Below are 27,495 nucleotides of genomic sequence, written 5' to 3' on the forward strand. Positions count from 1 at the left end.
GCAGTTGGATTTACTCTGGGATTAATAGCATCTCTCCAGATGCATAGCTCATGATTATTTTAAAACTCAATTCAGTGTACAAATACTTGTAAAATAAAGTTTTTATAAGAGGAGTGAAAAATACAGAAATTTGGGTAAACTTATAAATCAGCAAAGTGTACTTCTCTATTTAATGTTATAGAGCAGAGTAGCAGATAGTGATGGGGACAGGCATGTTAGGTCTAGTCAAATAAACATCCTTTGTAGTCAGTGTCCCTCCAGGGTGTTCAGCATGACACAAATGTTGTAAAAATGGACCAGTTCCATTATCACTGCAATAAAGTGGGTAGCCACAGGCTTTTCTCTTAATTCAGCCTTCATAATACTTCATGTTTCCAGAGTATTTCTAATTGTTTTACAAGAACACAGTATTTACCTTGACCAAAATTTAGAAAAACATTTCTTTTCCATGTTAACCCTCATTTTCCTTCAAGCAGAAGCATGACAAACATAATGTCTAATACATATTTGTTGTAACCAAGTAGCAGTCAGAGACACCTTGCTCACTCTAAAAAGAATCCTATTTGACTACAAAATAGAACTGATTGTAGTAGTTATCCTGAGTCACAGTCAGCTTCAGGTGTTTCTGAGGTATTAAAGTCTTCCCAGTATTTTATTTAATTAAACGTTTTCCTTTCTGAAAGTAGGATGTAGAAGAAAGCGTCATTCCTTTGAAAAATTACTAAATAAATGCCTGACCAGAAAAAAGTGCACTTTTTCTGACTTAGATTTGCTGAGATACTTGTTGCTGTCATCTTCAGGGATTTAAATTGGGCACTTTGTTACGAGGATTAGAGCCAGAATTGCAGCTGCTTTCAGTGATACAGGAATTACTTCCAGAGGGTTTTATGTGAGGTGTATAAAGTACAAAACTTATGTTTTGTAGTCATCAGGCACAAGATGACACTGTACTCGGGGTTTTTTTGTGCTAGACAATTAACATACTTAAGAGGTCATACTGAAAGGGCAAGCATGAGGACTGAGGGTGTATGTATGCTTCTGGTAACCATAATATATTTGGGAATGTGAACAAAGGATGAACACTAAAGCAAAGTTAACATTAGAGATGCTAATTTCTTAAAATGTATAAAGACACTCTCTGATAGTTAACAGTTTCTTCAGATTCCATCGGCTAAGAAAACAGATGCAAGTAATAGTATCTGTGTGTTGATTTAATAACTGTTTGTTTCTTTGAATCCAGTTTATCTCCCAGGGATGCTGCTATTTAACTGCAGTCAGAAACAATCTTTACTTTGGAAGCTATGTTTAGGCCTTTGGCATGTATGTAGAATTAAAATTAATTTAGTTTGTCAAATAATTATTGTTGGGCATGATTCTGGCTCAAAATGAGGAAGCATGGGATCATGCCACCTTATATTTCCAATATGCTTTCCTTCTGTTGTCTGCTGAAACGGGCATATTTTGTACATGGTTTCTCAATATCAAGTCTTCCTTACAAGTAAAAGCGGTAAGATATCTTTTGTTGGTAGACTTAAAAGTGAGCAGTTTCATATTTTGATTCTTTTGTAAATCCCTGCCATAAACCCCGTTCATCATGTTTAGATTCTGTTTTGGGGATTATGTCAGAAACATAGCTGATTTTATTTAATTTTAAAGTGACTAAACAAAGGATGTAACCAATCTAGTGGGTAGTACTGGCTTCCTTACGTATCTGTAGGGTTGGGATGGTGGCTAATTATGTTACATTTACTATGTGATTTACCCCAGCAAACCATTTGAAAAGTTAACATTACACTTATTAATGTTCAGAGGTTCAAGAAAAGGCTGACATAAACCAACTTTTTGATACTTCTTAAAAAGTTATATCTACAAGTTAGTCTTTTTAAAGGACAATACATATATTTTTCAGAATTACCAGATAAATTATTACCTTCATTCTTATCTGTGTTTGTATGTAGTAGTTAAGTAGTTAATGTTAACAAAAAATTAAGATTACTGGCAGTGTGCTATGATTCAAGTGTGTGTGCCATTCCACAGTGCAGAGGGTGGTGGTTTTGAGCTTTGTAAGGGATTGCAGTAACTATTCCTGCACTATATCTTGCGTTTGCTCCTTCCAGCTGACAGCAGCTGAATGATTTGCAAGCCATGTCATACAGATTAGGGACTGGCAGGGAGGAGCAGGGTGTGTGTTGGTGTGGTTCTGCTGCCTTTTTTTGTTCTTCTGAATAGAATATTGTTTTAAGTGCTTTTATGGATGTTCCTTTATGAAACAATGTCAGCCTGAATAGTGTGGGGAAGTCACAGTTCTGTCCTTCTCTTCTGGTTTGAGCAGCTTCCATTTCAGAGAGGCTGCTGTTACTCTGTCATCCCTCCTTTCTTTGCCATGAGTGGATTTTAGTATGTCCCCATCTTTAATGTTTCATTTGTTCATGTGCTTAAACTGCATGTTCCACCCTGTTCACCCCCAGTTCCCAATCACATTTTGTGTGTGTTTAGAGGGAGAAGGGTTGATTAAAGAAGTGGGATTCATCTCTCCCCAATAGTGTAGAGGGTGGCAGTGTGTAATTAATTAATGGAACTAGTGGGATGGTAGTCTGTGAGGACACAGGGGAGGTTATAGTTTTGAGCTAGGAGGGGGACTACAACCTCCTACAATGCTTCTGTTGATAGAATAGGAATATATAATTGATCTCTATGGATGTAGATAAAATGTTCTTCCATCTCCGTGCTGGTTTATGTAGTTCCAGAGTCCTGCTGCTTGTTGCCTGTCCTCGTTCTATCAACACAGCTTGCTGCATGGCAGCCTGGGGAAATACGTGAATTTTGGTTGTGTTTATGGCCTGAACCTTTTTTCTTTTCTGTCCCCTCACCTCCAGTGGAAAAATAATCCAGTAAAAGGCACATATCTTTATTTTGATTTATTATGGACAGGAATGGGAATGAAATGTATGGCTGGGTGTGAAGCATTGCCAGGTTGCTATGTCTAGCCGTAGTCTTGGTGAGTGAATGAATGCTCATGGTCTGGTGTTTGCAGGAAGCCGGGCCAGATGATTCAGTGGCTGTTTCTGTCTCTAAATTCCTCTGAACGTAGAAGGCAATACTGTGTGGAAAATAAAAGAATGTGCTATTGTTTATATTTACCATTTCCCTGGATGTAAGTAGCCCAATTCAGTGTCGTAGCATTCAGTATGATGAATATTACTGTACTGAAACATGGAGGGATGTAGAAGTCATGATGATGTTTGGCAGTGTGTTAGCTTGCATGATAGTGACCTAGAGGTCTTACTAGAGGTATGAGGGAATGAATCCTCAGAAAGACATGTTAATTTTGGGGAATGATGTATTTTGGGAAGATTTGGTGTGTGAACCTGAGGACTATGTCTGTGGTAAGGCAGAATTATGCTTAACAGGGAGGATGTAATAAAACTACTTCGTAAGATTCTGGTCTGGTAGCATTCTGGAACACATGATACTGGTCCTTGGTTGGCACTCCCAAGGGCTTAAGAAATCATGCAGAGATGATATGTAATGTTTTCTTATGGTACTTACGGGTGTTGTAGCCAGACGTCCTAGTTTTTAAAGAATTTGTTATCCATTCTATACCTTTTGAAAAGACAAGAGGCACCACAGGGTGTCTTTGTCTTAGTCACAGTAATTTGCTGTTACTTAAGTTTATCTTCTTTCCATTGTTTAGAAAACAGATAAAGGCAGATTAATGAATCGATTACTTTGCTTTTAAGCACTTTTTATTCAGTTAGTATCGATTTCTCTCCCAGGAGTTTAAGTAAAAATCATATCCTGCATGTTGATTGTAGCACACACTTAAAATACTGCTGTTGGAATACATTGTTTACCTGAAGAAAAAAGTTCTTGGGTTTGGAATTTGTGCTGAATGCAGGTGGAGAGCAAAGATGCACAGCTTATTTTTGAAAGCAGCAGTCAATGGGGTTTGAATTACAGTGACTGCTTGTACTTTGTGTGGCCATTGAATCTTGATCCACACCCGTTTGTTAGGATAACAAATAGCCTGAAAATATGCTTGCTGACTTCTTTTTTTTCTTTTCCTTTTTTGTCTTGCAGCCTGTAGTCTGGCTGCACATGGAACAATGCTTGCAAGCACACGATACGGTGCTTTTAATGTGGCATGGTTGTTTTAGGAGGCCACTGTTCTGCCATCCTCGGGAGGGGGGTGCTTTCAAAACAGATTATCCAAGCAAGATGGTTTAAAAAATAATATTCAGACGAAACTTTTAGCTTCTGTGTTTATTTTCCGGTGCTCTTGTTCTGTGTTAGTCCACCAGACGAGTGGTGTCCTGCAGCAGGGTGGTGGGAACTGTCATGCGAGAGGTGTTACCACAGCGAGGATTTCAGGAGTCCCAAAGGGATACCCCATGCCCAGCACTAGCTAAGATAAATCAGAAATGTGAAAGATCACTGGAGCAGGGGCTGGAACTATGGTTTGGTCCTCAGGTGTGAGTGCACAGAATGTACTGCTCAGCACCTCCTGACCCAGAAGAATTCAGAACATCAGAGTAAGGGCTCTAGATTATGGAGTACTTAACAAGGAAATTATTTCCAACCTTACAGCTAAATCAGCTTTCTGCAGTCATAGATAAGAAACGGTGAGTGATATGCAGCTGTTTCTAGATGGCTGCATCATTTGCTGTGCTTTGTATAAACTTAAATATGTAAGGTATAAAAAAAGAATTATTCTCATAATGGTATTCTCATAATGGTAGTTGCCATTGAAAGTACCGATTTTGATGTAATGGGTTAGCATTAATTCTTTCTCAATATTAAGGATTATGGCTGAACAGTTTACTTGTGAAATGTTTTGCAAGAATTGGGTAATTGGGTTAGTGGGTTTGCTTTTTTTTTTTTTTTTTTTTTTTTTTAAATTACTGGATAAGCAGGAGGAAGATATTTTTCCTAAAGCTTGAAGGGAGACTCTGCACAGTTTGTGCATCTTAATGTAAACTATTAAATAGCTTCAAAACCAGATGCAAGGATTTGTTAAACCTAAAGGCTGCTGTGTGCTGAAACAATGTTAGTGGATGTTCCTTTTATGTCTGCAGAAGAAATAGTGTTTTTTTCTTGTTGCAGTCCGAATAGCCCTTCTCTTCAATGTCATCAAGCATGTAAGAGTGTTGTAGTCAGTACTCACAGTAAATTGTCAGCAGAGCTTCCCACATAGGTCCAATGGTATGAGGCAAGCTGTGGCCTTCTCTGCCCTTCCTGAATGCATTTTCTAGATGTTTATGGGTATGCTATAAAAAGTAGATTTGGTTAAGTTAATAGATCTGATGTTAGTAAGTGGAAGCTGATGGAGTTTTTAATGTATTTTGGAAGACTGATTTGATGGGAACATTCCTGTGCTTCTACCTAAGTGCTATTTAGAGATTAGATAAATAGATAACATAAATGGATGCTTACTTTGATTAGTCAATAAAGCAGTTCTTGTCCAAAAATAACAATTCAAAATGAAAGATCTAGAGTTAAGCTGAAAAATGTTTTGTCTACACTATTGACAACTTCAAATTGCAAGACTTGGTAGCTTTTGATATTTCTGTATTTCGTCTATCACTCTGTGTACCCTAACCCAATTCCAGTCTCAAAGGCTCTCACACCAGCAAGAACCAGCCTTATCAAGACATTTATCAAAGTTCATTGAAGACATGGTTGTATAAGGTGGCCAGTCCATGAAGAGCCAAGTGCCATTTTCACACAGAAATAAATGTAGATGCTTGGAATAGTGAGGGTAAAAACTGTGGAATTTGATAGTGATGATGGATCTGTTACTCAAACTTTCTTGACAGTATTTATTTAAAAATACAGTCAAAATTTCCTTTCAATCCACTTAAAGTAGATAATTTATGAAGCATGTCTTTGTAACTACAAAATACTAAACCACAATACCGTTTTGAACAGTTAGCCTAGATTTTTCTTGATGTATCTTTGATTCTTGTGACAAGACTTTTTAATAACTAAGGGTAATTATAACTACTTTTTAAGTCATTACACCTCTGCCTTCTGACGCATTTAAGTAAGTTTATTCTGTCTTTGTGTAACTGCTCTTAATAGAGTCATGATCATTTTGTTAAATTGATCCAGTGAGGTGGGCCTTTGTTGTCACATGCAAAAGGCAGATCCCTGTGGCCTGAGCTGGCATGTTGTGTCAGTGTTTTAGGGAAGGCAAAAAGCTCTCCTTTCTCAAAATCCACTAGTGGCTGCTTGGAAGTGTTTATTAGTGCTCACAGAAACTAAGGAAGCGTCTGCTTTGAAGGAGACCAACAGACGCTGTTTCTGTTGACACAACAGAGGTACAGAAGGGAGACAACTCCCTTGCTCCAAGGGGTGGGAGACTTGGAGATTTGCGGTCTGTCTGCCTTCAGAGATTCCATGGACGTAACTAACATTAAAAAAATCAGCATTAGATTTGGCCCAACACTACTAAACAAGAGAAGGGGGTTGTGTTCAGTTTTATTATTCTGGAAAAGAGTGGGATTTGGATCTTGCCACAGGGCTGTTTCAGATGTTGAGGAAGGAAGTTATGTACCACCAGCTTGTAACAGATGATAGCAGCCTCGATTAACAAAGCATTTATAAGCTGTACCTTCTTGAAAGTCTGGCGTTTAGTGTAGCTCCTCTGGACTCCTGACTGAGTCTATGGAACTGCCTTAGACACACACGGCGGTCAGATTTCTTCTGCACATGCTTCAGCTTTGACAATGAGTAGTCATTGATGTGGTAACAAATGCATAGAAGGATCTTAATATCCATCCAGTTTCATTTGAAATCTGAGATATTAGAGGGGCTTGAGAATGTATACAGAGAAAGAATTTTTCTCTTATATGCTTACAATACATCCAGACTGTAGGATCTAACACTTCTCAGAAAATCTGCAATGATTTTAGGACATGTTGCTATTCTGTGTTTTAATTACTATATTTTTAGACCTTGGGAAAGGTAAAATGCAGTTGGTGAGATATACAAGAAAGGAACTTAGCCTTGATTCCTTTCACACAAATAATTGGGATAGGCATAATAATGTGGATGGAGCAGTCACATCATCTGAGGGTTTCTGTCTTCTGCAGTATGTGAACAGGAAGAGCAAGATGGGATTTGGCCTGCAGCAATATGGAATTCCAGATATGTTTGAGTCTAAAAGAGATTTTGGAATTAGAGGGGCAGGTCATCTGGAATGTCTGCAGTTAAAAGGATACAGATTTGCTGTATCGTGATAATTGAAATGCTAGCTAGTAGCTAGTGTTTGTTCAATGCAGTACGGTCAAGGGATTGACACCATAATCTTTTCTTTAAGAGGAAGAGTAATCTGTGTAGTTAAAGAACGCTTTTATGTCATGGAATATTTTTATACTGTATACAGATTTTTAACTCAATTAACTATTTCAGCAGGAAGTAATAATTTTAATGAAAATAGTTTGCTTGCTACAGCAGAAGGAAGGCTGAGGGTTGAAATAAATTTCAAGGCATTTTTGCCAGTTGTCTTTGAAATGTGCAGAAGTATTTATTTCCAAATTGTACTAAGTTTGTTACCTTTAAGTATCCAGGTATGATTGCTAAGAATCAGTGTTCATTAGTGTTGAAGTAGCATGCTACAGAAAACTAAATCAAAGGACTCTGCAGCTGAGCAAATCTTCATAGCTTGTACTTTCTCAGCAGTGCAAATCATCTTAGCTTGTGCTTTCTCAAAGAGAATTGTCAGCATCACCCCTGCTAAGGGTTTTATAGGAGCTATTTTTGCTATCATCTCTTTTTTTAGCAAATATGGTTTGTTAGCCTGCATTTCTCCATAATAATTTTTTCATCTTTCAAAGAATCTGAAGATTTCTCCTGAAAGGTATGATTTTTATTTTTTTTAATAGCAGGCCCAAACATTAAAAGATTCCAAGATTTATCAAGATAGATGTACAGCAGCTGTGTTCTTCAGCTAAACAAGTACATAATCCTCTTCACTTAAACATAGTGATGCATGATCAATGCAGTGCATGGGCTTATTGGTAGCCATTGGGGTTTCCTAGAGCCTGACGTGCTGTTTTTCAGAGATGGATGCTGCTGTGGTGCAGGGGTAGAACGTGAGGCCATACGGCCTCTTCCCACTGCTGCCATGTGGAGAGTAGGCTGCTTCTGGCAGTCATAGGAGAAAAGCAACAGCCTTGTTGGAAACGCAGAAATTTCTGCCAGTATTCAAGGGGTGTTTGTGTTTTACTCCTTTTAGTCAATCTGTCCTTTGCTTATTGTGCATTTCTTCAGAAACCTCTGGGCTTGCCTTTAGAAATGCTAAAACTTGGCAAAGGTTGAGTGTTTGTCCAGTTTACTTACCAACACAGACATTTTGTGATGTTAAGGCTGTAGGTCAAATTATGAATGTGATTCTGAGCTTTTCTTGGAATATGTGCCCTTGACATTAGAGGACTACAGATGTCCTTTTTACAGTATTTACCTAGCATACCTTCACTTTAAACCATGTGGTAGGGCAGACTTCTACATTTAGGGCTAGCTCCTAGTTGAAGGCTGGCAGGAGAAGCACAGTAAGATTTTTCTTAAATTCAGATGTTTACTACCTGGAAGTTGGTAGAAAAGTGACTCCCCTTGGAGAGGGGGAGTTTCTCTGTAGCTTAATATTGGTCGTTAGGTCATGTGCAACTCCATCCTCTTACCTGCTTCTGGTCAGTGATTTACAGCCTCCAGTATGTGCTGCTAATTGTCCTCACCGAGTTATTTTTAAGGTAGCTCTGTACCTGTGTGCTGCATGATGAAGATGCTTTGTGAGCTCACGCATTTGGAAACCCGAGGCAGTGCAGAAGTGCAGCAGTGTTCTGTTTATAGAACTGGGTCAGCGAGTGTGCTTTAAGTCTGACCTCCACCAGGACGCTGTTTGCAGGTGCAGTTCCAGATTTTCTATTCTGTGCGGATTCAAATATAGATGATGAGAAGAGTGATGACTGGCACTGACGGGAAAGCTGCAGTCCTGAATATGTCAAGAGGGAAAAGCTACTTTCCTTTGGGAGTTCAGAGATCATGTAATGGAATAAAATTCCTGAGTATAAGGAATCATTTTAACTAAAAGGAAGGCAAATCAAACAAAAAGGTAAAGATTATAAATATTCCTTTTCGGAGTATGACTTGTGACAGCAGAAATAGTCTCACAGCTAAAGAGAAATTTAACATATTAAATTAAAAAAACAGGTAATCATTGTTCTTTCAGACTTTGAAATTTCTGACTGTAAACCATAACAGTAATACAGTTAAACTAGAGTGTTTGTTATCTGAGTGCTTTTACAAATACCTTTCTCAGCGTATGAAAGGCATCCGTGAGTGATTCATCCTTGTAATTTCTGCTGTCGCTGAGCTGTCTGCGGGAGGGGTGCGGCTAATGCAGTGTTTGACACACTACTCAGTCCTTCCCAAACTGTTTTTCATCTCCTGCCTTTGTTGCTGAGTTTCTTTTCGTGCTTGGACAGCCTGTGATGTTTTGAGGATTGTTTGAGAAGGCAGTTTTCCACATTATGAAGATTAGCAGTTAAAGCAGCTCGTAGTATTTGAAGATGGTGCTGCCTTACATGATGTAATGAGACCTGTTCTTGCTCTGAGCAGGGAATTAATGACTTGTAATTTGCAGCTCACACAAAACTGAAACAAGTACATGGCAGATGTAGGATGCTGAGCCTTGCCATTTAATTAAGGAGGAACTAAGAGTGAAATTAGGGTTAAAAGCCCTGAATAGACTGATTATTGTTAGGAAACAGTGAACTGATAGGTCCCTATTAGAGATACAAAAAGCTCAAATTAGTATAACTTTCCACCATAACTCTGGAATTTGCCATGCATTTAGGTGACAGATGTATGGCTTGGTATGGCTTGAGCCAGCCTTGTAGCAACTTTTACTGTTGGGAAGATGATTTACTCTTTTTTATATGCAAACATATTTTTCCTTAATTTTCAGCTCTGCTGCCTGTTAGCTGTATATTCAGAGAGAAAAGTTTAGGGAGAATTTGGCTTGACAAAGCAGTTTAGACTTCGTGGTTTTTAAAATTTATTTATTTAAAATTGTATTTTGAAACAGTAATGATCAGACCCTAGATACATTAAACATTTATCTTCCAAGCTTTTAGTACTTGAAACCCATTAAATAATAAAAATACCAGTACAGAGAGGGGGAGTCCTTAGGGATTCCTAACAAGGAAGAAAAGTTAGAATGATTTTATTTATTTGTTTTTAGGGTCCATGCTAATCTTTAGTCAAGGAAAAAAAAATCTCTTGGGTTTTTTTAGAATAAAACTCTTCCTCGGTAAGTTTTCCTATGCAAAGAGGGATTCATCTGTGTTTTGGCTCAAGAATATTTTGAGGTGATCTGCAGGAAAATGACTCTTCTTTAACAGCAGCTGAGTAGGAAAAGCTCTTGAAGAGATCTTTAAATATGAGCTGGAGAGCTTAGGTAGCTGGCAGTGATGCATGTATGTCTGTGGGAGAATTTAGGCACAAATTTGTGATGTCAGCATTACTAGTGTAGCTGGTTTGAAAGTTTTATGTATAACAAAATACTTAAAGTGATTAAAGATAACAGCCACTTAAGTTGTTTGTATATGATCAGATTATCCCAGTGGTTACACGACTGAAAGACTCGGCTTTGCTTTCTTTGTGCTTTCTTTGGTTCAGACTCTTGCTATTCTCAGTCCATTTCTCTGTTTTGAGTTTATGTCATAAAATGTTTTGGAAACCTCTTGAGTAGAAAATACTGCTGGGCTTTTTATGTTGAGCTGTCAAAGTTAACTAGTTTTTGTGTGTTTTAAGACAGTGACCTGATTTTTCTAAAAGTTTGAAAGCATTAAGTGACTTTTGTACGTTAGCATAGTCTATATTGTTGAAAACAAACAAGGAAGGTAATACTCAAGATCTACACAGACAAATGCTTAATAAAACAGGTAATTTTTTTAAGCCAGCTGGTGAGTCTGTAACTCTGTCTGCATTGCATTTTTTTTTCCTCATCCAAAATTCGGTTTAACATACAAACCTTTGTGCATCTTAATTCTTTCTTTTGTTTTCAGTTGTACACCCAAGTTAAAAACTAGTATTTGAATCTAGAATTCCTGCTCTACAACAGGTAAAATTTGCAATGCAGTGGGAAGTGCGGGACAAAACTTAAGAAGTTTAAGACACCCTTGCCTACACCCTTTTTTTCTGTAGGGAAGATGTATAGGAAGAAAGAGTTAACATTTTTTGAAAAGTGACAGTAGAAAGGTTGGGTAGGTTTTGTCTCCTTTCCCCTGTATACATCCTGCATACAAACTTTATTTTTGCATCCTGTGTGGGGTTTGCTGCCTCAGGGCATTCAAATCTAATTTACAGAATCACAGAATATGCTGAGTTGGAAGGGACCCACAAGGATGATTGAATCAGAGTCCTTTCCCTTTTCAAAACCATCCCCAATTAAATGATTATGTATTCTAATATGGGCTTGTGTGATGAACAGGTAATGATCTTTTGTAAAATACATCTTTAAAAAATCATGGAAATAGCACTGCACCTCCACACTACTCTTAAAGGCTAATAGATATTTATTCATTAATTTTGCTCCTACAAAGAGTCAGATCTGATAGCAGGACAATTTGTTTGTTATCCTCCTGTTTTCTAAATTATTCTCCCAAGCACAATCTATAAAACGTTGAACACCAACAGACACCCCACAAAACTTATCCCAAAAGATTTATTCCTTTCCTGTCAGTGGGAGAAATTGGGATTCTAAAAGTGTTCACTAGAGGAGACTTGAGAATCCCTCTCCCAGGCTGCAAGGACCTTCAGGTCAGTCTGTGTCTTGATGCAGCTTTTGGCTTGGCTCCAGCTCCGGTAGGTTCCTTACACTGGTAGTGTAGAGGCAGTGGAAGCTTTTAGCTACATTTGGGTTGGAATGAGGCAGCTAAAAAATCTGGCACACTGGATTGAGACAGGAGGCATGTATTCATAAAACAGGTTTGCTGCTGGGATGGTTTTAAATATGTTTTTGCCCCATCATGTTTAAACCTGCTTTTCCTCTCTTCAAAAGCTGCTGTGCTATCTTAAGCCATCATTAGTTGGAGCTTCATTGTATTCAGCCAGAGCTATGGGCCTGTTTATCTAATTTAGCTGTTAATTTATGGGTGTTAATTTATCTGTATTCATCACTTAGAATAACTTTATTTCTACTGAGGTGTTTCAGATGTGTAATTTTTTTAAAACTATCATCTATACGTGCATTACATACATGTTTGCAAACACCTGCTTTTCATCTTTGCTCTAGAATGGCAGAATACTGAGGCATGCAGGAGGAATTTCCATAAGATACACGAGTGGTCACTTCATTAGATATCTCTGCTGGTTTTATTTCCTTATAATCAAAGGTTCAGTTCTTTGCATTCAGGATGGAAATTGTTAATTGAGGCTGTGAAAGTGTGCCGTGGGTAATTAGGGTTGAGTTGTGTGCTGAAGTTAGCATAATCCATAACAATTTCTTTTATGACTGTGTGTTAGAAGCATTCATTTACAAATTTGGCCCACATTAAATTGCAGATCATTTTTCCACACAACTTCAGAGAGTCTGTACTTCAAAACTGTTTTTTCAAGCATTCTGGGTAGTAGTTCTCAGGTTATAAAGGGGAAATGTGTAAATATCATTCTCGTCATCAGGTTTTCATGGGTTGATTTCTTATGCCATGCTAGATGAATGGCTTTATACAGATTTATATGTTCCATATTAATTTTTTTGTGACTATGAAGTTATTATATTAAATCTGGGTAAAACCAAGTTCACACTTCCCCAAATTATCTGTTTTCAGACAATTATTACAAAATAAACCAGTGTCATACAGCTTTTTTGTGGTAACGTGGATATGCCTTTTGGGTATAGCACTGCAGGAGATCATAACAGAGAGAGTAATTTGAGTACATATAGGAAGAAAGAGCAACCTTTTATTTTTAATGTAATACAAAAGCATAAGAGCACATCCTTTGGCTGTTGTCATGATGTGCATATATGCACGTTCTTATAGCAGTTCTGATTCAAGATTTAAGTGGTTCTAATTTTTTTTGCTTTCTTCTAAAATTAGACTTGCTTCTGTAGTACAAAGTTTTAATACTATTTTAATTAATTTAAAGTGTTAGTTTATCAGTGCTTACCCAGGTGTCTTCACATAGATGTCATAATTTATTACTTCTGAAAAATCTTTCCTATTTTATTCTAACTTATACTTCCTTGTTCACTCAAAGATTTAAATACCTGAGGTATAGAGGAGTAATTCCTCAAGTCTTTATTTTCATTATAGAACATTTTTCTGGTGACATATAAAAGATTTGTGTGTCTTCTCTTTCCATGTTTACATTGTTAAACTTGTTTGAGACTTCAGTAACAGCATGTGTGATAATTGGAGTATGTGAGTTTCTAAACTTTTTTGGGTCTTCATTTGCATTTGGTAGAGGTGGTGAAAGGCATCCAGAAATTTACTATCCTTAATGTAATGCTTTAGGTACTGACAAAATAGCACAGTGAAATGTTTCTTGCTGCAAGGGTTGTGCTATACAAACTTTTTTTTCCAGCATGAGACAGGTGTTGTATCTTCATCAAAACAGCTGCATCTAGACCTGCAGGCAATTGAATGTCTATGTTTTAACTGTAGAGTTAAAATAATGAATTAAAGTTGTCCGAGGGGGTAGTTGTGATGTTCAAAATACATCGTGAGAAGAGCTTTTGTAGCCCTTGGGAAAGAATGAGGATGGTGTTTCCTTTTTACAGGAAACAGGTAACTTTTCTCATGACTGACTGACAACTCTTTTAGAAGGCTGGATGGTATTTCTTCAAATTCTTCAAGCTCTATTTTGTGGGGTTTTTTTAACAGTTACAGATCAGTGGCATCTGCAAATAGCTGTATTTATTATAGTATGTATTTTATACACCAGCTACTTTGCTTTTGCACAAACCAGAATCGTGGAGATGCAGCCCTGTTGTTCAGCACTTGCTACAAATTCTAATGCCACATTGTAGTCTGTTTTTCATTATGTGATGTTTTTTGGTTTATCAGTCAGTGTTAATATTAAATCTGGAAATAGAAACTGGAAAACTTGAAACCGTTCAAACTCAGATCATTAAACATTGTAAAAGTTGTGCACAAATATAATTGCATTCTGAATATACATTTCAAACTTTCAAACAAAGTTCAGGTATAGAGTTATATGCTTATTTAAGTTTTCCTTTTGTATTAACTAGCATATTCTTCCATTTCAGAATGTATGAAAACATGTCCACAATGGTGTATTTAAAAGAAGAGAAGTTGGAGAAGCTTACTCAAGATGAAATCATTGCCAAAACTAAGCAAGTGATTAATGGACTAGAGGCACTGAAGAATGAACACAATTCAATTTTACAGAGCTTGCTTGAAACGCTGAAATGTTTGAAGAAAGATGATGAAACTAATCTGGTTGAAGAAAAATCAAACATGATTCGAAAGTCACTGGAAATGCTGGAGCTTGGCCTTAGTGAAGCACAGGTAAAGTTGTGGTAAAAATTAAGCATTTTGGACATTTCCCTCCAGATATTAGTAATATGCTGGGACATTTGCATTTTTCTTGTGTAGTAAGGACAAAAGGAACTGTAATTAATAGAGGTAGTTACTGTCCATCTTGCTGTGTTACAGAACTAATTATGCATTCAGTGTTAAAGTACTGAAGCTCTTAACTGGACTCCACTTAACATCAGTGAGACAGTAACATTTTCTGTTTAGACTTTTCCACAGCATTAGGCAGGTAACGTTCGAGCAGCTCAAGAGCTGAGCAGTGGTATTTTAGCTCTAAATGATTGCATAGGAAGGTCTCACACAAACACACATATAAATGAATTTGCTCCAGCCTTTGAGCTCTGGTGTAGCCTTAAATTCATGTTTATATTCCCTTGACTCAGATTTTTTATAGTAGCTCATGATGCTCTTAGAGCTTAAGAGTCTCTAATGTTTATTGAACATTTTACTAAACCAAAACTGAAGCTAAAGGCATTTTAAAGGTTAAGAACTGAGTACAGAATCTGAACAACTTTCACTGGTGCATTAAAGAGAGGACTCTGAGCTAATTTCTGTGGACTCTTAGTCAATGAAGATCCCATCTGCAGAAGATGAGTGAAAAGTTGCATGTTTATTAGGTCGTCAGGACTATATTTATAGTACAACTTTATGGTATTTTGTACTAAGTCAAAAACCTGGAACAATGTGATGTGACAGTCATCACGGTAAAATGGCCGAGTATTTGCAAATGAGTTGAAAACACCAGTGAGTTAGTTCTACATTAATAGGCTTTCTGTTGGTCTGTAACTGTGCTCAGACTTCTCCTCTGGATCAAGCTATTATTGTGTGGTGATCTGGAAGTTGTGTGCATTGGATCATGGTGAATTGAGACTGAGAGAATGAAATGTGGGTTATCAGACAGGGGAATGTAGAAGCCCTGGACTGACTGTCAAGCCTTAGTGTGTATGTTGTACAAACTTTGATGCCTTGTACAGGGGGAAAAGGCTAGAAGATACATGGAATGAAATTGCAATAGTTGAGTGATTAAACAACCTTTAATTGTTGTTCGTAGAGGATGTGCAAGTGAACAAGTAACTTCTATGTAGTATTAGGACTCTGAAAAGCTAGTTCTGATTCTTGGCTCTATCAGGAGCCTCAGCTGCAGATGTTCCTGCCTTGTTTGCCTCACATGGTACTTTTTGAACTGGGGTGGTGAGGAGCCAAGAAGTCTGCATTTGCTGCCTTTGTTAGGAAGCCAATTACACTTCAGACTGCTGCTCTCAGACCTGATAAGGTTAATCTTCCTCCATGCTTTGAGTTGTAACAATGTAGTAATTTAAAAAAATTTTTTAAATTTAAGATACGGAAATAGATGGTTTTTGTGGCATGCATGTAGGGCTGGAGATGTGTTATTTCCATGAAAATGAAACTAGCTTTGCTGAAGAAGTAATCAGACTTTTCTTTCAGTTAATTCTAGCAAGTAAGATGACAAAAAATTTTAGTTTGCCATTGTAGCTTGTTCAGTGTTTGAATACGTTGACCCTATTATCACAATTTTCTTAAATATGCTTTCTCATTATATAAACGCCACTGTTTGAATCAACCAAGTAATTAAAAATATTAAAACAATTTTTAATATGTAAATAGGTAGGTGCTGAAATGTGTAGCTTTGGACTGGTATTAGGAAATTACGCCTGGAGTTTTCCTTACCTTTATAGGAAAAATTCTAAAGGCTTAATGAATATTTTGACACCTGAAATTTCAGCTAAGGACACCATCTGTTTCACATGAAATACTTAATTTAAAACCACTTAAAGATAACTTTGATTTAAAAAAAAGTATGAAATTGAGGAGATGAAATACGAGTGACTTGGGGATGTCTAACTGATCTAAAAGCTATGTATTTTCACCAGTGGTCCATTATTGCAAGGTGTGCTTCCTGGAACTGCTGCCTGGTTCTACATATGTCAGTGGGAGATTGCATAAACAGTGAAGGGAGAATATCTTCTGCTGGTAGTGTTTGGCTTTCACTTAATAAGCTCCTTTTTCATTTGACTCTGCTCAGCAAAAATAGCCCTAGTCCAAGCAAGCTGCTTTTATGGGTGTTCTATTTTTTGTCCTTAATGTGACTGTGTTTGAATGTCTGCACACCCAGGCTTATGATTAATAATATGAAGTGCATCTATAAATTGTTTGTTCAGTTGCACATTCAGATCTCAGTCATATAAGTGTCCCTTTGAAGTATTATCATTATGCTGAGGTGTTCATCTTTGGGAACTATAAGCATGTATACAAATCCTTTTTTTGTCTTGAAGGTGCTAAATTAGAACTCCTTGTTAGTTCTTAGGTTATTTTTGTGATCCTGCAAGTTAAAAGTATTACTGCTCCATTTCATGTTAGTGGTACAAAGATTTCCAGTTCAGTAATCTAGTTCAAATTTTTAATGTATTTTAAGATTATATTTAATCTTCAGGGAATTCTGAAACAATTTTAACTTCTGATAGCATCATGGAAAACAATCATTCGTAAGGAGTTCCTCTAGGCTGGGACCCCAGCAAAGGAAGGACCTGTTGGAGCACGTCTCAAGGAGGCACATGAAGATGATCGGGGGCTGAAGCACCTCTGCTCTGGAGAGAGAGGCTGAGAGAGGTGGAGAAGAGGAGAAGGCTCCGGGGAGAGCTTAGAGCCCCTTCCAGGGCTAAAAGGGGTTACAAGAGAGCTGGAGAGGGACTTTTCAAAGATCATGTAGTGATAAAACAAGGCAGAATGGCTTCAAACTGAAAGACAGTAGTTTTAGATTGGATTTGGGAAGAAATTCTTCCCTATGAGGGTGGTGAAGTAGTGGAACAGGTACCCCGTCCCTGGAAGTGTTCAAGGCCAGGTTGGATGGGGCTTTGTGCAACCTGATCTAGTGGAAGGTGTCCCTGCCCATGGCAGTGTGCTGGAAAGAGATGATCTTAGAGGCCCCTTCCAACCCAAACCATTCTGTGATTCTAAATGGTAAAAAGGTTTAGAGGAAAAGTGAGAACCAGATCTAAAAGGAAGAGAAATGTGAATGTTTACCAGATTTCACAGCTGACATAGGTTTAAAAAATGAAAACCTTGTATGTTATGTACAGCCTGCATTCTCAGGGAAGTATGTCATGTGACACATTTTGCTTTTCAGGTAATGATGGCCTTGTCAAATCACTTAAATGCAGTGGAATCAGAGAAGCAGAAATTGCGGGCTCAGGTTCGCCGGCTATGCCAGGAAAATCAGTGGCTACGGGATGAACTGGCCAATACACAGCAGAAACTACAGAAAAGTGAGCAGTCTGTAGCTCAGCTGGAGGAAGAAAAGAAACATCTAGAATTCATGAATCAATTAAAAAAATATGATGATGATATTTCACCATCAGTAAGTACCTGTATTGTAAAACAGTAAAAGCACCCTACATTTACATGTGTTGTAATCTGCCTATTTAACAAGAAATAAAAGATACATTTTATTTGTCCCTAACATATATTTGTCCTTAAAATACTGCCTTGTACTAGTGTCACATAGTTTGCAGAATGATTCTGGGAGTTCATTCTTATTTTAAGAGAGTATATATTTTACTGTCTGCAGATAATAAGATACATGAGGAACAAAACTGATAAATACTCATTTAGTATCCTGTAAACTTAAAAGTGTGAAGAACTGGACCAAAGCAAAAATCTCAGTTCTATAAACTCAGCTGTTAAGTGAGAAATCTAAGCTGTGAGAGATTTTAAGTACCCAGAGGACTTGGCTTATTTTGACTGCAGGAAAAATACTTAATTTTTCTCTAGTGAAATCAGTGTATAGCTTTTGAATCTGTTGAGAGTTTACACAAGGATGTTATTGATTCCTCTTTCAGGACTATCTGCCAGACATCGTGATGATCTGCATGTTTACAAGCCCATTGTGTTATGTATTCTTGGATTCAGAGAGAAAATGGGCACAACTTTACAGAAGGAGGTTATTACTTTAAAAGCCTTCTGATTTATTTGCCCTTCTTTTTATAATTGCTTCCTCAGGTTAGGTGGCACTATAGAGAAGCATCTCATTTTGTGTGTTCAGACCTTCTCAGTGGTGTCTTGGAAAGAGAAGTTTTTCATAACTACTTATTTCAGCAATTCTAATGGTTGAAAATGACTGTGATTTAGTCATGCTTAACTGACTGCTTGACTAATCCTTTTTAGCATATTGTACATAGTGAGAGTTATTTTGGTCAATTACACCCGGAATTTTTCAATGCTGTTCCATGATTTGGTATTTGTAGATGAATTTGCCAGTGAAGCCTGTTCAGAAAAGGGGCAGAAGGAGGGAATATTGGGGTTTTGTCAATATTGTCAATCTGTAATCTGCAGATGGATTAAATATCTCCATTATTTGAAGTTTAATTAACAAATAGAGTCCAAGTAAGCTAAGCATGTCTATAATTTTACTAACCATATGGACAGTCTCTGTTTCTAGCCTTTGAAATAGTCAGTTGTATAGACTCAGTATGAGGTTGGAATCAACACTTAAAATTATGAGCTTCCCATCTGAGATCTAGTCCCATCAGTTTGTTGGTTTTGCAGTGCCCCTGCTCTGCCATCATTAAATTTGAATGCCAGCAGCAGCAGTTGGTTTTTTCTCATCTGGAAAAAGGTGTTGGATGAAGAGCCAGAAAAATGTGCTCTGCCTCTGGGTTTTCTCCTTACTGAGCTCATAATTTCTGAGAACTTCAACTATTTATATTGTTTAGGCTCAACATTTAGGAAACAGGACTGAGGGATGATCTGTCTCTTTGTTTTACATTTGAAATGATCTTTGGATGCTTAAAATCAATGTACACTGATGGATTGTGCAGTAATTAATACGGTTCCAGATGGGACTATTGGAAATGAACTTCCTTTCAAGTGTTCTTTTTTTGTTTTATTTTTTAATTTTTGAACCTTACAGATTATAATTGCAAAATCTTACTATTTGTACAGAAGCTGAGTACTCAGAAATTTAGGTCTCCTCAGTTATTCTTCTCCCTTGCCCAACTGTAACTGCATTTATGACTAAAAGAAAGTACCATGGACAATTCTGTACTGAGTAGTGCTTACTCTTCACTAGGTACTTTCATCAGATCTGATGCCTCTGCGAGAATAGCAGATGTGTTCTTGAGTGCTTAAATTGAGACTGAAATCTAGGGGACCTCATTTCTATTCCTGGCCCTTCTGAAGGTGTCCTGTATTGTTTTGGGGCAGAGTGTGTAAATACGTTTAAATATAAGACCTTTATAAAACTTCAGTGAGAAATGTTATTCTTCTCAATTCTGAATTTTGAATGTGTAGTTTTTCTTTAACATTGCTGATTAACTGGACTGTCCTCTATGCTTTAGATTTAATTTGTTGGGTTTGGGGTTGTTCTGTAGGAGGATAAAGATACGGATTCCACCAAAGAGCCCTTGGATGATCTGTTTCCCAATGATGAAGATGACCAAGGACAAGGAAGTAAGTGTACTTCAGATTACACGGTTGGGGTGTTTCTGCAGTGCAGAATATAAAGATATTCTTTACAAAAATGCTTGGGGTCCTCTGGGACACGGCTGGAGTGATGAATGCCTCTGCTAGATTAAGGAATCCAGTCATTGATATACATTCTATACATTGGTATGTACAGAACTGGGGCCTAGGTTTTTAAAGAGAGTGTACTAGCTGCTGGAAAGTTCTTCAGACTGACTTAAATTCAGAATTTGCCATTATCCTTCTTTTGAGCCTCAGAATGGTTAGTTGCAAGTAACTGAGGCAGATTCTGACCAGATGGTGAATTCTGTTAATGACCTTTTTAATCATCTAGGATTTTTGTGGTAGGTTTCAATATGAAATCTTTTTCATATGGTCTTTTGTCCTTTGCTAAGGTTGTCTACATTAGTTTTAATAATAGTTGTGGAAGTATTATTTCTCTTCAGGTGAGAAGGACTGAGGAATATGCAGTGAAGCTTGAGGTAGAGGTTTCGTAGTGTGATTGAAAAAAGCTATTAATAGATAAGCCTTGCTAAGTGAAATGTGCTTTTTTTACGTGTGTAAACATAGAACATACTGATGTTGTAGAGTCAGTGCAGTGTGCTGGGAGCAGAATGGTTCTTACCAGGCAAATGACTTCAGGGCAAATGTCTGAAGGGACCCACCTTTGCAACTAGCAGTTTCAAATATCCTTTATGGGCTTGCACATAAGGTACACTACAGTCTTGGCAGCATAGTAAAGCTATCCATAGCCAGCACTGTAAGGAAGACTTGAAGAGTTTACAGTAGGTCAGTGTTGATTATGAATTCCTTCCTAGCTCATCCTTGCTTCCCTGGAATTTTGTAGTAGGAAGGTTGAGAGGCCAAGCTCCCTTACTTTGCTTTGCAAAAGACAAAGTTGACATGTCAGTGATTTCTCTGACCTTCTAAAATAATGCTGAAATGCTTCAGTGCTTTGGCAGACAGTGACACTGGGTATAGGCTTGGACTTGTGTGATTCCAGTGACATAAAAATGCTCCACCTTCTGTGGTTTTTGCTTAATAGGAAGGAGAGAATAAAGTCGGGCTCTTGGCTGGAGCCCTTACCTTGTGTGTTCTCCAGAGTTTAATGAAAATGAGTTAGAGGGAATTTTCTAAATCTCAGAAATTGACCAGGTGGAGAGAAAAGGGGTAGTAAATTGTTTTGGGGAGTGAGAGAGTGAGGGTTGCAATAGCCAAAAGTTTAAGAGCTACTGTAAAGTAAGTGGCTAAGCCTAAGGGTTAGTTAGTAAAACTCAAAGGGTGGCTTTGACTCAGCCTTTTGTCTTGCAGCTGTTATTTCTGGCATCCAAGGTGTTTCAATCCTTTATGTGCTAACCTTAAGTGCTCCTGGGTATAGGAAACAAAACAAAAAAAAAGTATGTTTAGAGAAGGGGAATAAAGGAAAAAGTTTTCCTGCAAGTGTTCAGCTTGTCTATGTTGGTGTTCCTTTCCGTATGGAAACAGGGATATTTGTAAGTGCAAAACTATGATACAATCTTGAGAATGTTAATGATTTGCTGAGCTGAAATATTTTCCTACTTTCTTCATTAGTTTATTACATTTGGCCCTTTGAGCTACTAGAATTGTAAAAATAATAGTAATACAATACTGGACAGGATATGAGGAATAAAACAGTCATATTTCCACTGTCTCTGTTCAAGACAGCCTGACTGCTGTGAAGTTCTAATGCTAATTCTGTGTATAGAAGAAATAAAATTCAGTGAGTCTCATTCTGTGCCACTGAGCACTCACATGAGATGTTTTATGTACAGTCATCTTTCATACAAGTTGAAATTTTGCGCATTTCTTTCAGTTCAACAGCAGCATAGCAGTGCAGCAGCTGCTGCCCAACAAGGTGGCTATGAAATTCCAGCAAGATTACGGACCCTACATAATCTTGTTATCCAGTATGCTTCCCAAGGTAGATATGAGGTTGCTGTACCTCTCTGTAAACAAGCTCTTGAAGATCTGGAGAAGACTTCAGGTCATGACCATCCTGATGTTGCCACTATGTTGAACATACTTGCTTTGGTGTACAGGTTTGTATGCTGGCATAGATAAATACCCGTGAAATAAATACTTAGTATTTGGCTACAACCTTATAATGTTCAAGATTAGAATTTTTTTCCCTGTTCTATTTTCCATTAAATTTATTTTCCTTCTTAAATTATTATTAAAACTCTCAAGAGGGTCCTAAAATACTTGTGTGTCTGCCTGTACGTAGAAGTCAAACAAGTTGCTGTCCCAAAAGCCTATGCCTTTGCTTTGGGAATGGAGCTGATTTTGATAGGGTTTTTTTTGTGTACTGAAGGGCCATGTCTTGATTACCCACTTCAAGATAATCCAGAGGTAGAAATTGGACATTAATGTAGAAATAGAACATGCTCAGTACAGTCCTCAACTAGCAAACTATTTACAGTTAGAGGCTTCAGGGTTTTACTTCCTAATTTATGAATATATTCTCAATTATTATTCTTTTGTAGTAGCATCTTCATGTCAGTAGTGAAGTCAGCCTAATTTTTATGATTTTTTGTTCCTGAATCCCCAGTATTAATTATATCTCTTTACAATTCAGAGACCAGAACAAATACAAAGATGCAGCAAATCTCCTGAATGATGCCTTGGCCATCCGTGAAAAGACTTTGGGCAAAGATCATCCAGCGGTTTGTATACATGCAGTATCATAATTTTAGTTTGTTTTTCACTGAGCTTTTTTTCAACTAATTCTAATATCAAACTCAACAGGAAAGGTTTTAAGACCTGGCTTGTCTTTAAACAGTACAGGTAGGAGGCCACATTATATTCAGTGCTGTTTCACCATAAATAATTTGCCTTTACTTGATTTTGGATTGCCTGGATTTTCTACGGGAAATCAGTTTGTGAAGAAAGATTTTGTTTTGCTTACTCAAATCACTTTATTATACTCAGATTGAAGGGGCACTTCTGATTTGATTTACTGCTGCTTGTAAATGAAACGTAAATCAAGCTTTTGTAAAATTCATGTGATACTTTTGTAGCCTTGTGGGACGCAGGACAGCTCAAAGTATAGATGTGAGAGGTACCTTTGTAAGAGAAGAACATGTGAAGATGTGTGCACTAAATGACATTTCCACGAATGAAGCAAAATTATTTCATGATTTAGGTTTTTCTTTCCTCTGTTGTGTATGTATGCATTTAATAATAATAGTAATTTCTTCACTTGCAAATTTCAAGAGGTCTGCCCTGCATGGAAAATTTGAAAACATCAATGCCTTGCAGATGTGTTCATTGGTCAAGTCTTTGTATCAGCAGTTTTCAGTGTAATTAATGTTTCTCTGCTGTTGACAGGTGGCAGCAACTCTTAACAATCTTGCAGTACTCTATGGTAAACGGGGGAAGTACAAAGAAGCGGAACCGTTGTGTAAGCGAGCTCTGGAAATCAGAGAAAAGGTATGAGTGACAAATACAGTGGCTCTGAAGGGACTTTTTCAAGGAGAAGGCAAAGTTAAACACTTCCTTTTTTTATGTTGTGGTTGGGTAGATCTGCCAGATAAACCTCAGAGTTAACTGTGCCTAGTAGTTAGGAGTGTCTGAAATTCAAAACAGTGGGAAATTCCAGTAGTGCTACAGAATTGCTGGAGCACTCTGGATATATGCTAAATTCTGTATTTTGTGAGTAGCCTCCTTTACCTTTTGCCTTCCCCTGAGATAGCTAAATAGTCTTTGGTTTGACAAGAGCATTGGAATTAAAAAATGAAACTTAGTTAAAAAATTTAAGTTGATTATTCTCTATGTGAATATTTTAGTCCATGAGACTGCATCTTCAGGTTTATATAATACTCTCCATATAATGTTGTTTTACTACTTTGTTTCTCTTATGGATTGTTCTTAATCATTCTCAGTTTGCAATAGAATTGAATCATTTCCATATCTTTCAAATGCATCTTTTGCTTTTGTCATCCCCATGTTGAATTGAGGAGGAATAAAACTAACAGGATGTTTCTAAAATATTTATTTCTAAACCCTGACTTGATGATTACAGAATGTTTTAATACAGTGTATTTCATTTTCAGGTCCTGGGGAAAGATCACCCTGATGTTGCCAAGCAATTAAATAACTTGGCTTTGCTATGCCAGAACCAGGGTAAATATGAGGAGGTTGAATATTACTATCAGAGGGCACTTGAAATCTACCAAACTAAGCTGGGACCAGATGATCCAAATGTTGCAAAAACAAAGAACAATCTGGTAAGCCTTTCCCAAAGTAGATCTGAGACAAGATTTCTCATTAATTGAAATGCACTTTTATCCGCCATGTATTGTATTTCTTATTTATAAAGATAAATAAATCGCTATGCTGATAACTTTTGGGGGGTATTTTGTTTTTAGGCATCCTGCTATCTAAAACAGGGCAAGTTTAAGCAAGCAGAAACCTTATACAAAGAGATTCTTACTCGCGCTCATGAACGGGAGTTTGGCTCTGTAGATGGTAAGAAACTGAGTCCCTAGATTTGAATTTATGTTTTATTTTTGTAGCTATGAAATAAAATTTGCAGGAAGTCAATAGTGTCCTGATTAAAATTGTTTTCTGCTTTAGGTGGACTTAAAAGGTGAGCTGATAGATGTGTTGGAAGTACGTTCATCATAAGAAAGCTTTTAGATACAGCAGTAAACATTTGATTCAAAAACATGAGGTAGACTTAGTGGGTTTATGTTTTATAGATTTTATTTCTGGTATAATTTATCTTAAGCCCAACTAAATCAAATTTTGGTATTTTAATAGAGGCAGAAAAATGTACGTCACTGTCCAGTCACAGAAAAAAGTCAATGCAGGATTTTTAGTGACATGAATAGAGACATTGTTTATGCAAGCCCTCCATTAACACATTTAAAGAATGGGGAAAATACCTTTAAATTGGGAATTACACTGTACATTGAAGTCATGTGCATTTTATAAACTAAAAATCCCAGTAAAGAGTTTTCATTCTTTTTTTCATTCCATGACAGTAGCATATGCACCACTTAGTAGATGTCAAAGTAGTTGTTACGATAAAAGAAATAAATTCATGTTTTCTAGCGCAGGACTAGACACATGACAAATGGGTGGCAGTATATACTGACTTCAAAGCTTCTCAGAAGTAACTGTTTCTAAGTTCAGATAAGAAAAGGAGGCAGAATTGTAAAACTGTAAAAGAGGTGCATGTTTTATTTATCTGCTGCTTGTAGTACGGACAGTAAGGTTTTTTTGTGGTGGTAATAGTATAATTCCCTGGTTCACAACTTCATTTCAGAGTGGTGAAAATCAAACAATAAATACCTTGTAGTTTTGTTCTTCTATAAAATACTTTCTTGTTTCACCAGATGAAAATAAGCCTATCTGGATGCATGCAGAAGAGAGGGAAGAATGCAAAGTAAGACCATTGTTGTAAATATTTTTTGATGCTTTTACTTGTTTAAGTTGCAAATCAGGTACTTTTTTTCAACAATACCTTTGTTCTAGGGAAAGCAAAAAGATGGCACATCTTTTGGAGAGTATGGTGGCTGGTACAAAGCTTGCAAAGTTGACAGGTGAGTAATTTCTTTACAGGACAAACAACTCAGCAATGCTCAGCATCTCAGATTAAAGCATTTTTAAGAACGAAACCAAAGCAACCTTGGTTAGAGCTGTAAAAACGATAATAATAAAAATTCCAGACCCAGGACTGGTTTTCAGGAATACAACAGCCGTTTTCAAGTCCTGAGGCTGCTTTTAATCTGGTCTGGTTAGATCCAGTAAATGACATAAAATTGCACCAGTTGTGTTCTTGGCAGTCCTTCAGGTGGCAGTGTAGGTCACCCTTCCTTCTGTACCACTACTTGGCACATGTGCCCTCCCTGCCCCTGCAGGGCCTCTGGAGAGGGCCAAAAATGACGCTGCAAGCAACTACACCTTTAGTTACCTAGCTGGCACAAGAAAACAAAGTTAAACTGTCATAACAAAGCATTATTTGAATTTCTGAAGTCTGAAGAATATACTTGTGTAAATGACAATGTATACTTTAAAGTGAAATAAGAGAAACAAGGATTTCAGCTTGGATTATAGTTGGTGAAATATTTTTGTTTGTTCTAATTTTGTTATTAATGCAACTTCTTTAACATGTTGGTGGTACAATGTATTAATAAACCTGCAACTAGTACTGATAGTCAGTGAGGTTTTTTCATTCACTGAGTATTTGAATTCTCGTGTTAAACAAGCATCAGAGCCTTTGTACTGTTGAAATCTCTTTTCTTCTCCGTCCTGAGTTTTGTGTGCAATACTTTTTGTTGGTTTGTTTTTCATGTACTTGTTCATTCCAATGCATGAGAAAATCTTTTCTCTGTTGTTACTGGAGCAAAACTTCACTCAACAATACTGTGACTGAGCTGATTTTGTGCCATTGAAACAAAAATGTCTTGTTGGAGTGTGAGACTTGTTAATGAAATGGGCAATTTTTTTTCTTTTGTTCAACCATGGTTTGAATGCATAGAAACTGCAAATAGGTGTTAAGTAAAAGCTGATGAAAGAAACTGTTAATTACTTTTGTGACTAACGCATATTACAGTAATGGTCTCTCTATGCACGAATAAGCATATTTTTTGGAAGCTTCACAATTATTCAGTTGGTTAGACTCATCTAGAGCTAAATTTTCACCTTTAGATGCAGCTGAGTACAAGGTTATAGCATTCCAGTTTCAGGGATGTTGGCTGGTCACAGGATGAGACGTTGATATACTTTGAAAGGGGTCAGCAGGTGTACATGAAGTACAGTATAGTGTATTTCAAGAGAGAATAAATTACTACAAAAAGATTTTAAGTACTATATTCATTTAAGCTTTTTTTAGTGAATTGAGAAGAGTTCACTGTGTGAGTATATGCATTACATAGAGTTATTTTTCTTTTCTTTCAATAGTCCAACAGTAACAACTACTTTAAAGAACCTTGGGGCACTTTACAGACGACAGGGCAAATTTGAAGCTGCTGAAACATTAGAAGAGGCAGCAATGAGATCTCGTAAACAGGCAAGTATGAAAATTCACCTTAATGATATTTCTGCATTGTGGTCGTGCAGATTTTCAACTTTGTGCATGCAGAATATAGAAACTTTCAGTGCCTGGTCACCTTCTAATTTCAGACTGAACTGGTGATAAAAACTGATACCATCTTAACACTTGCAGTCTGGTTAATTGTTAGGGCAGTGGCACCATATACTGGGGACATGATTCAAACTGGGGGTGAAATTATATGGAAAATTAAAGAGCAGAAAACATTGTGGTGGCCAGTAGTCCTCAACTGGCTGCTTGTCCTGGGAGAGAGACTGTAGCTGGGGGAAAATGGAGAGGTTCTGCTGGAAATCTTTGCCAGTCATGCCATTCTATTTTCAATAAGGAGCTGTCAAAAATGTTCAGTTTCTGCATGCAACTGACTGACTAACAGAA

General features: G+C 37.2%; 1 protein-coding gene across 9 annotated transcripts in view; it reads left to right on the forward strand.

The window, feature by feature from the left end:
* The window catches only part of KLC1 (kinesin light chain 1), a 47,101-nt gene that overhangs the window by 2,779 nt on the left and 16,827 nt on the right, over nt 1–27,495 (forward strand). For all 9 annotated transcript variants that reach the window (XM_042048251.1, XM_042048250.1, XM_042048252.1 and 6 more), the window contains exons 2-12: nt 14,276–14,537; nt 17,710–17,940; nt 19,952–20,030; nt 21,877–22,102; nt 22,639–22,726; nt 23,391–23,492; nt 24,116–24,289; nt 24,431–24,530; nt 25,403–25,452; nt 25,542–25,609; nt 26,970–27,078. In XM_042048251.1, coding sequence (XP_041904185.1) covers nt 14,277–14,537; nt 17,710–17,940; nt 19,952–20,030; nt 21,877–22,102; nt 22,639–22,726; nt 23,391–23,492; nt 24,116–24,289; nt 24,431–24,530; nt 25,403–25,452; nt 25,542–25,609; nt 26,970–27,078 — 1,488 coding nt within the window. In that variant the 5' untranslated portion in view covers nt 14,276. The remainder of the gene's footprint in view (nt 1–14,275; nt 14,538–17,709; nt 17,941–19,951; nt 20,031–21,876; nt 22,103–22,638; nt 22,727–23,390; nt 23,493–24,115; nt 24,290–24,430; nt 24,531–25,402; nt 25,453–25,541; nt 25,610–26,969; nt 27,079–27,495) is intronic.

This window comes from Corvus kubaryi, unplaced genomic scaffold, assembly GCF_017639235.1.
Source record: "Corvus kubaryi isolate FWS band 111438036 unplaced genomic scaffold, C.kubaryi_AGA036_p1.0 66, whole genome shotgun sequence".
In the NCBI taxonomy this organism is placed as follows: Eukaryota; Metazoa; Chordata; class Aves; order Passeriformes; family Corvidae; genus Corvus; species Corvus kubaryi.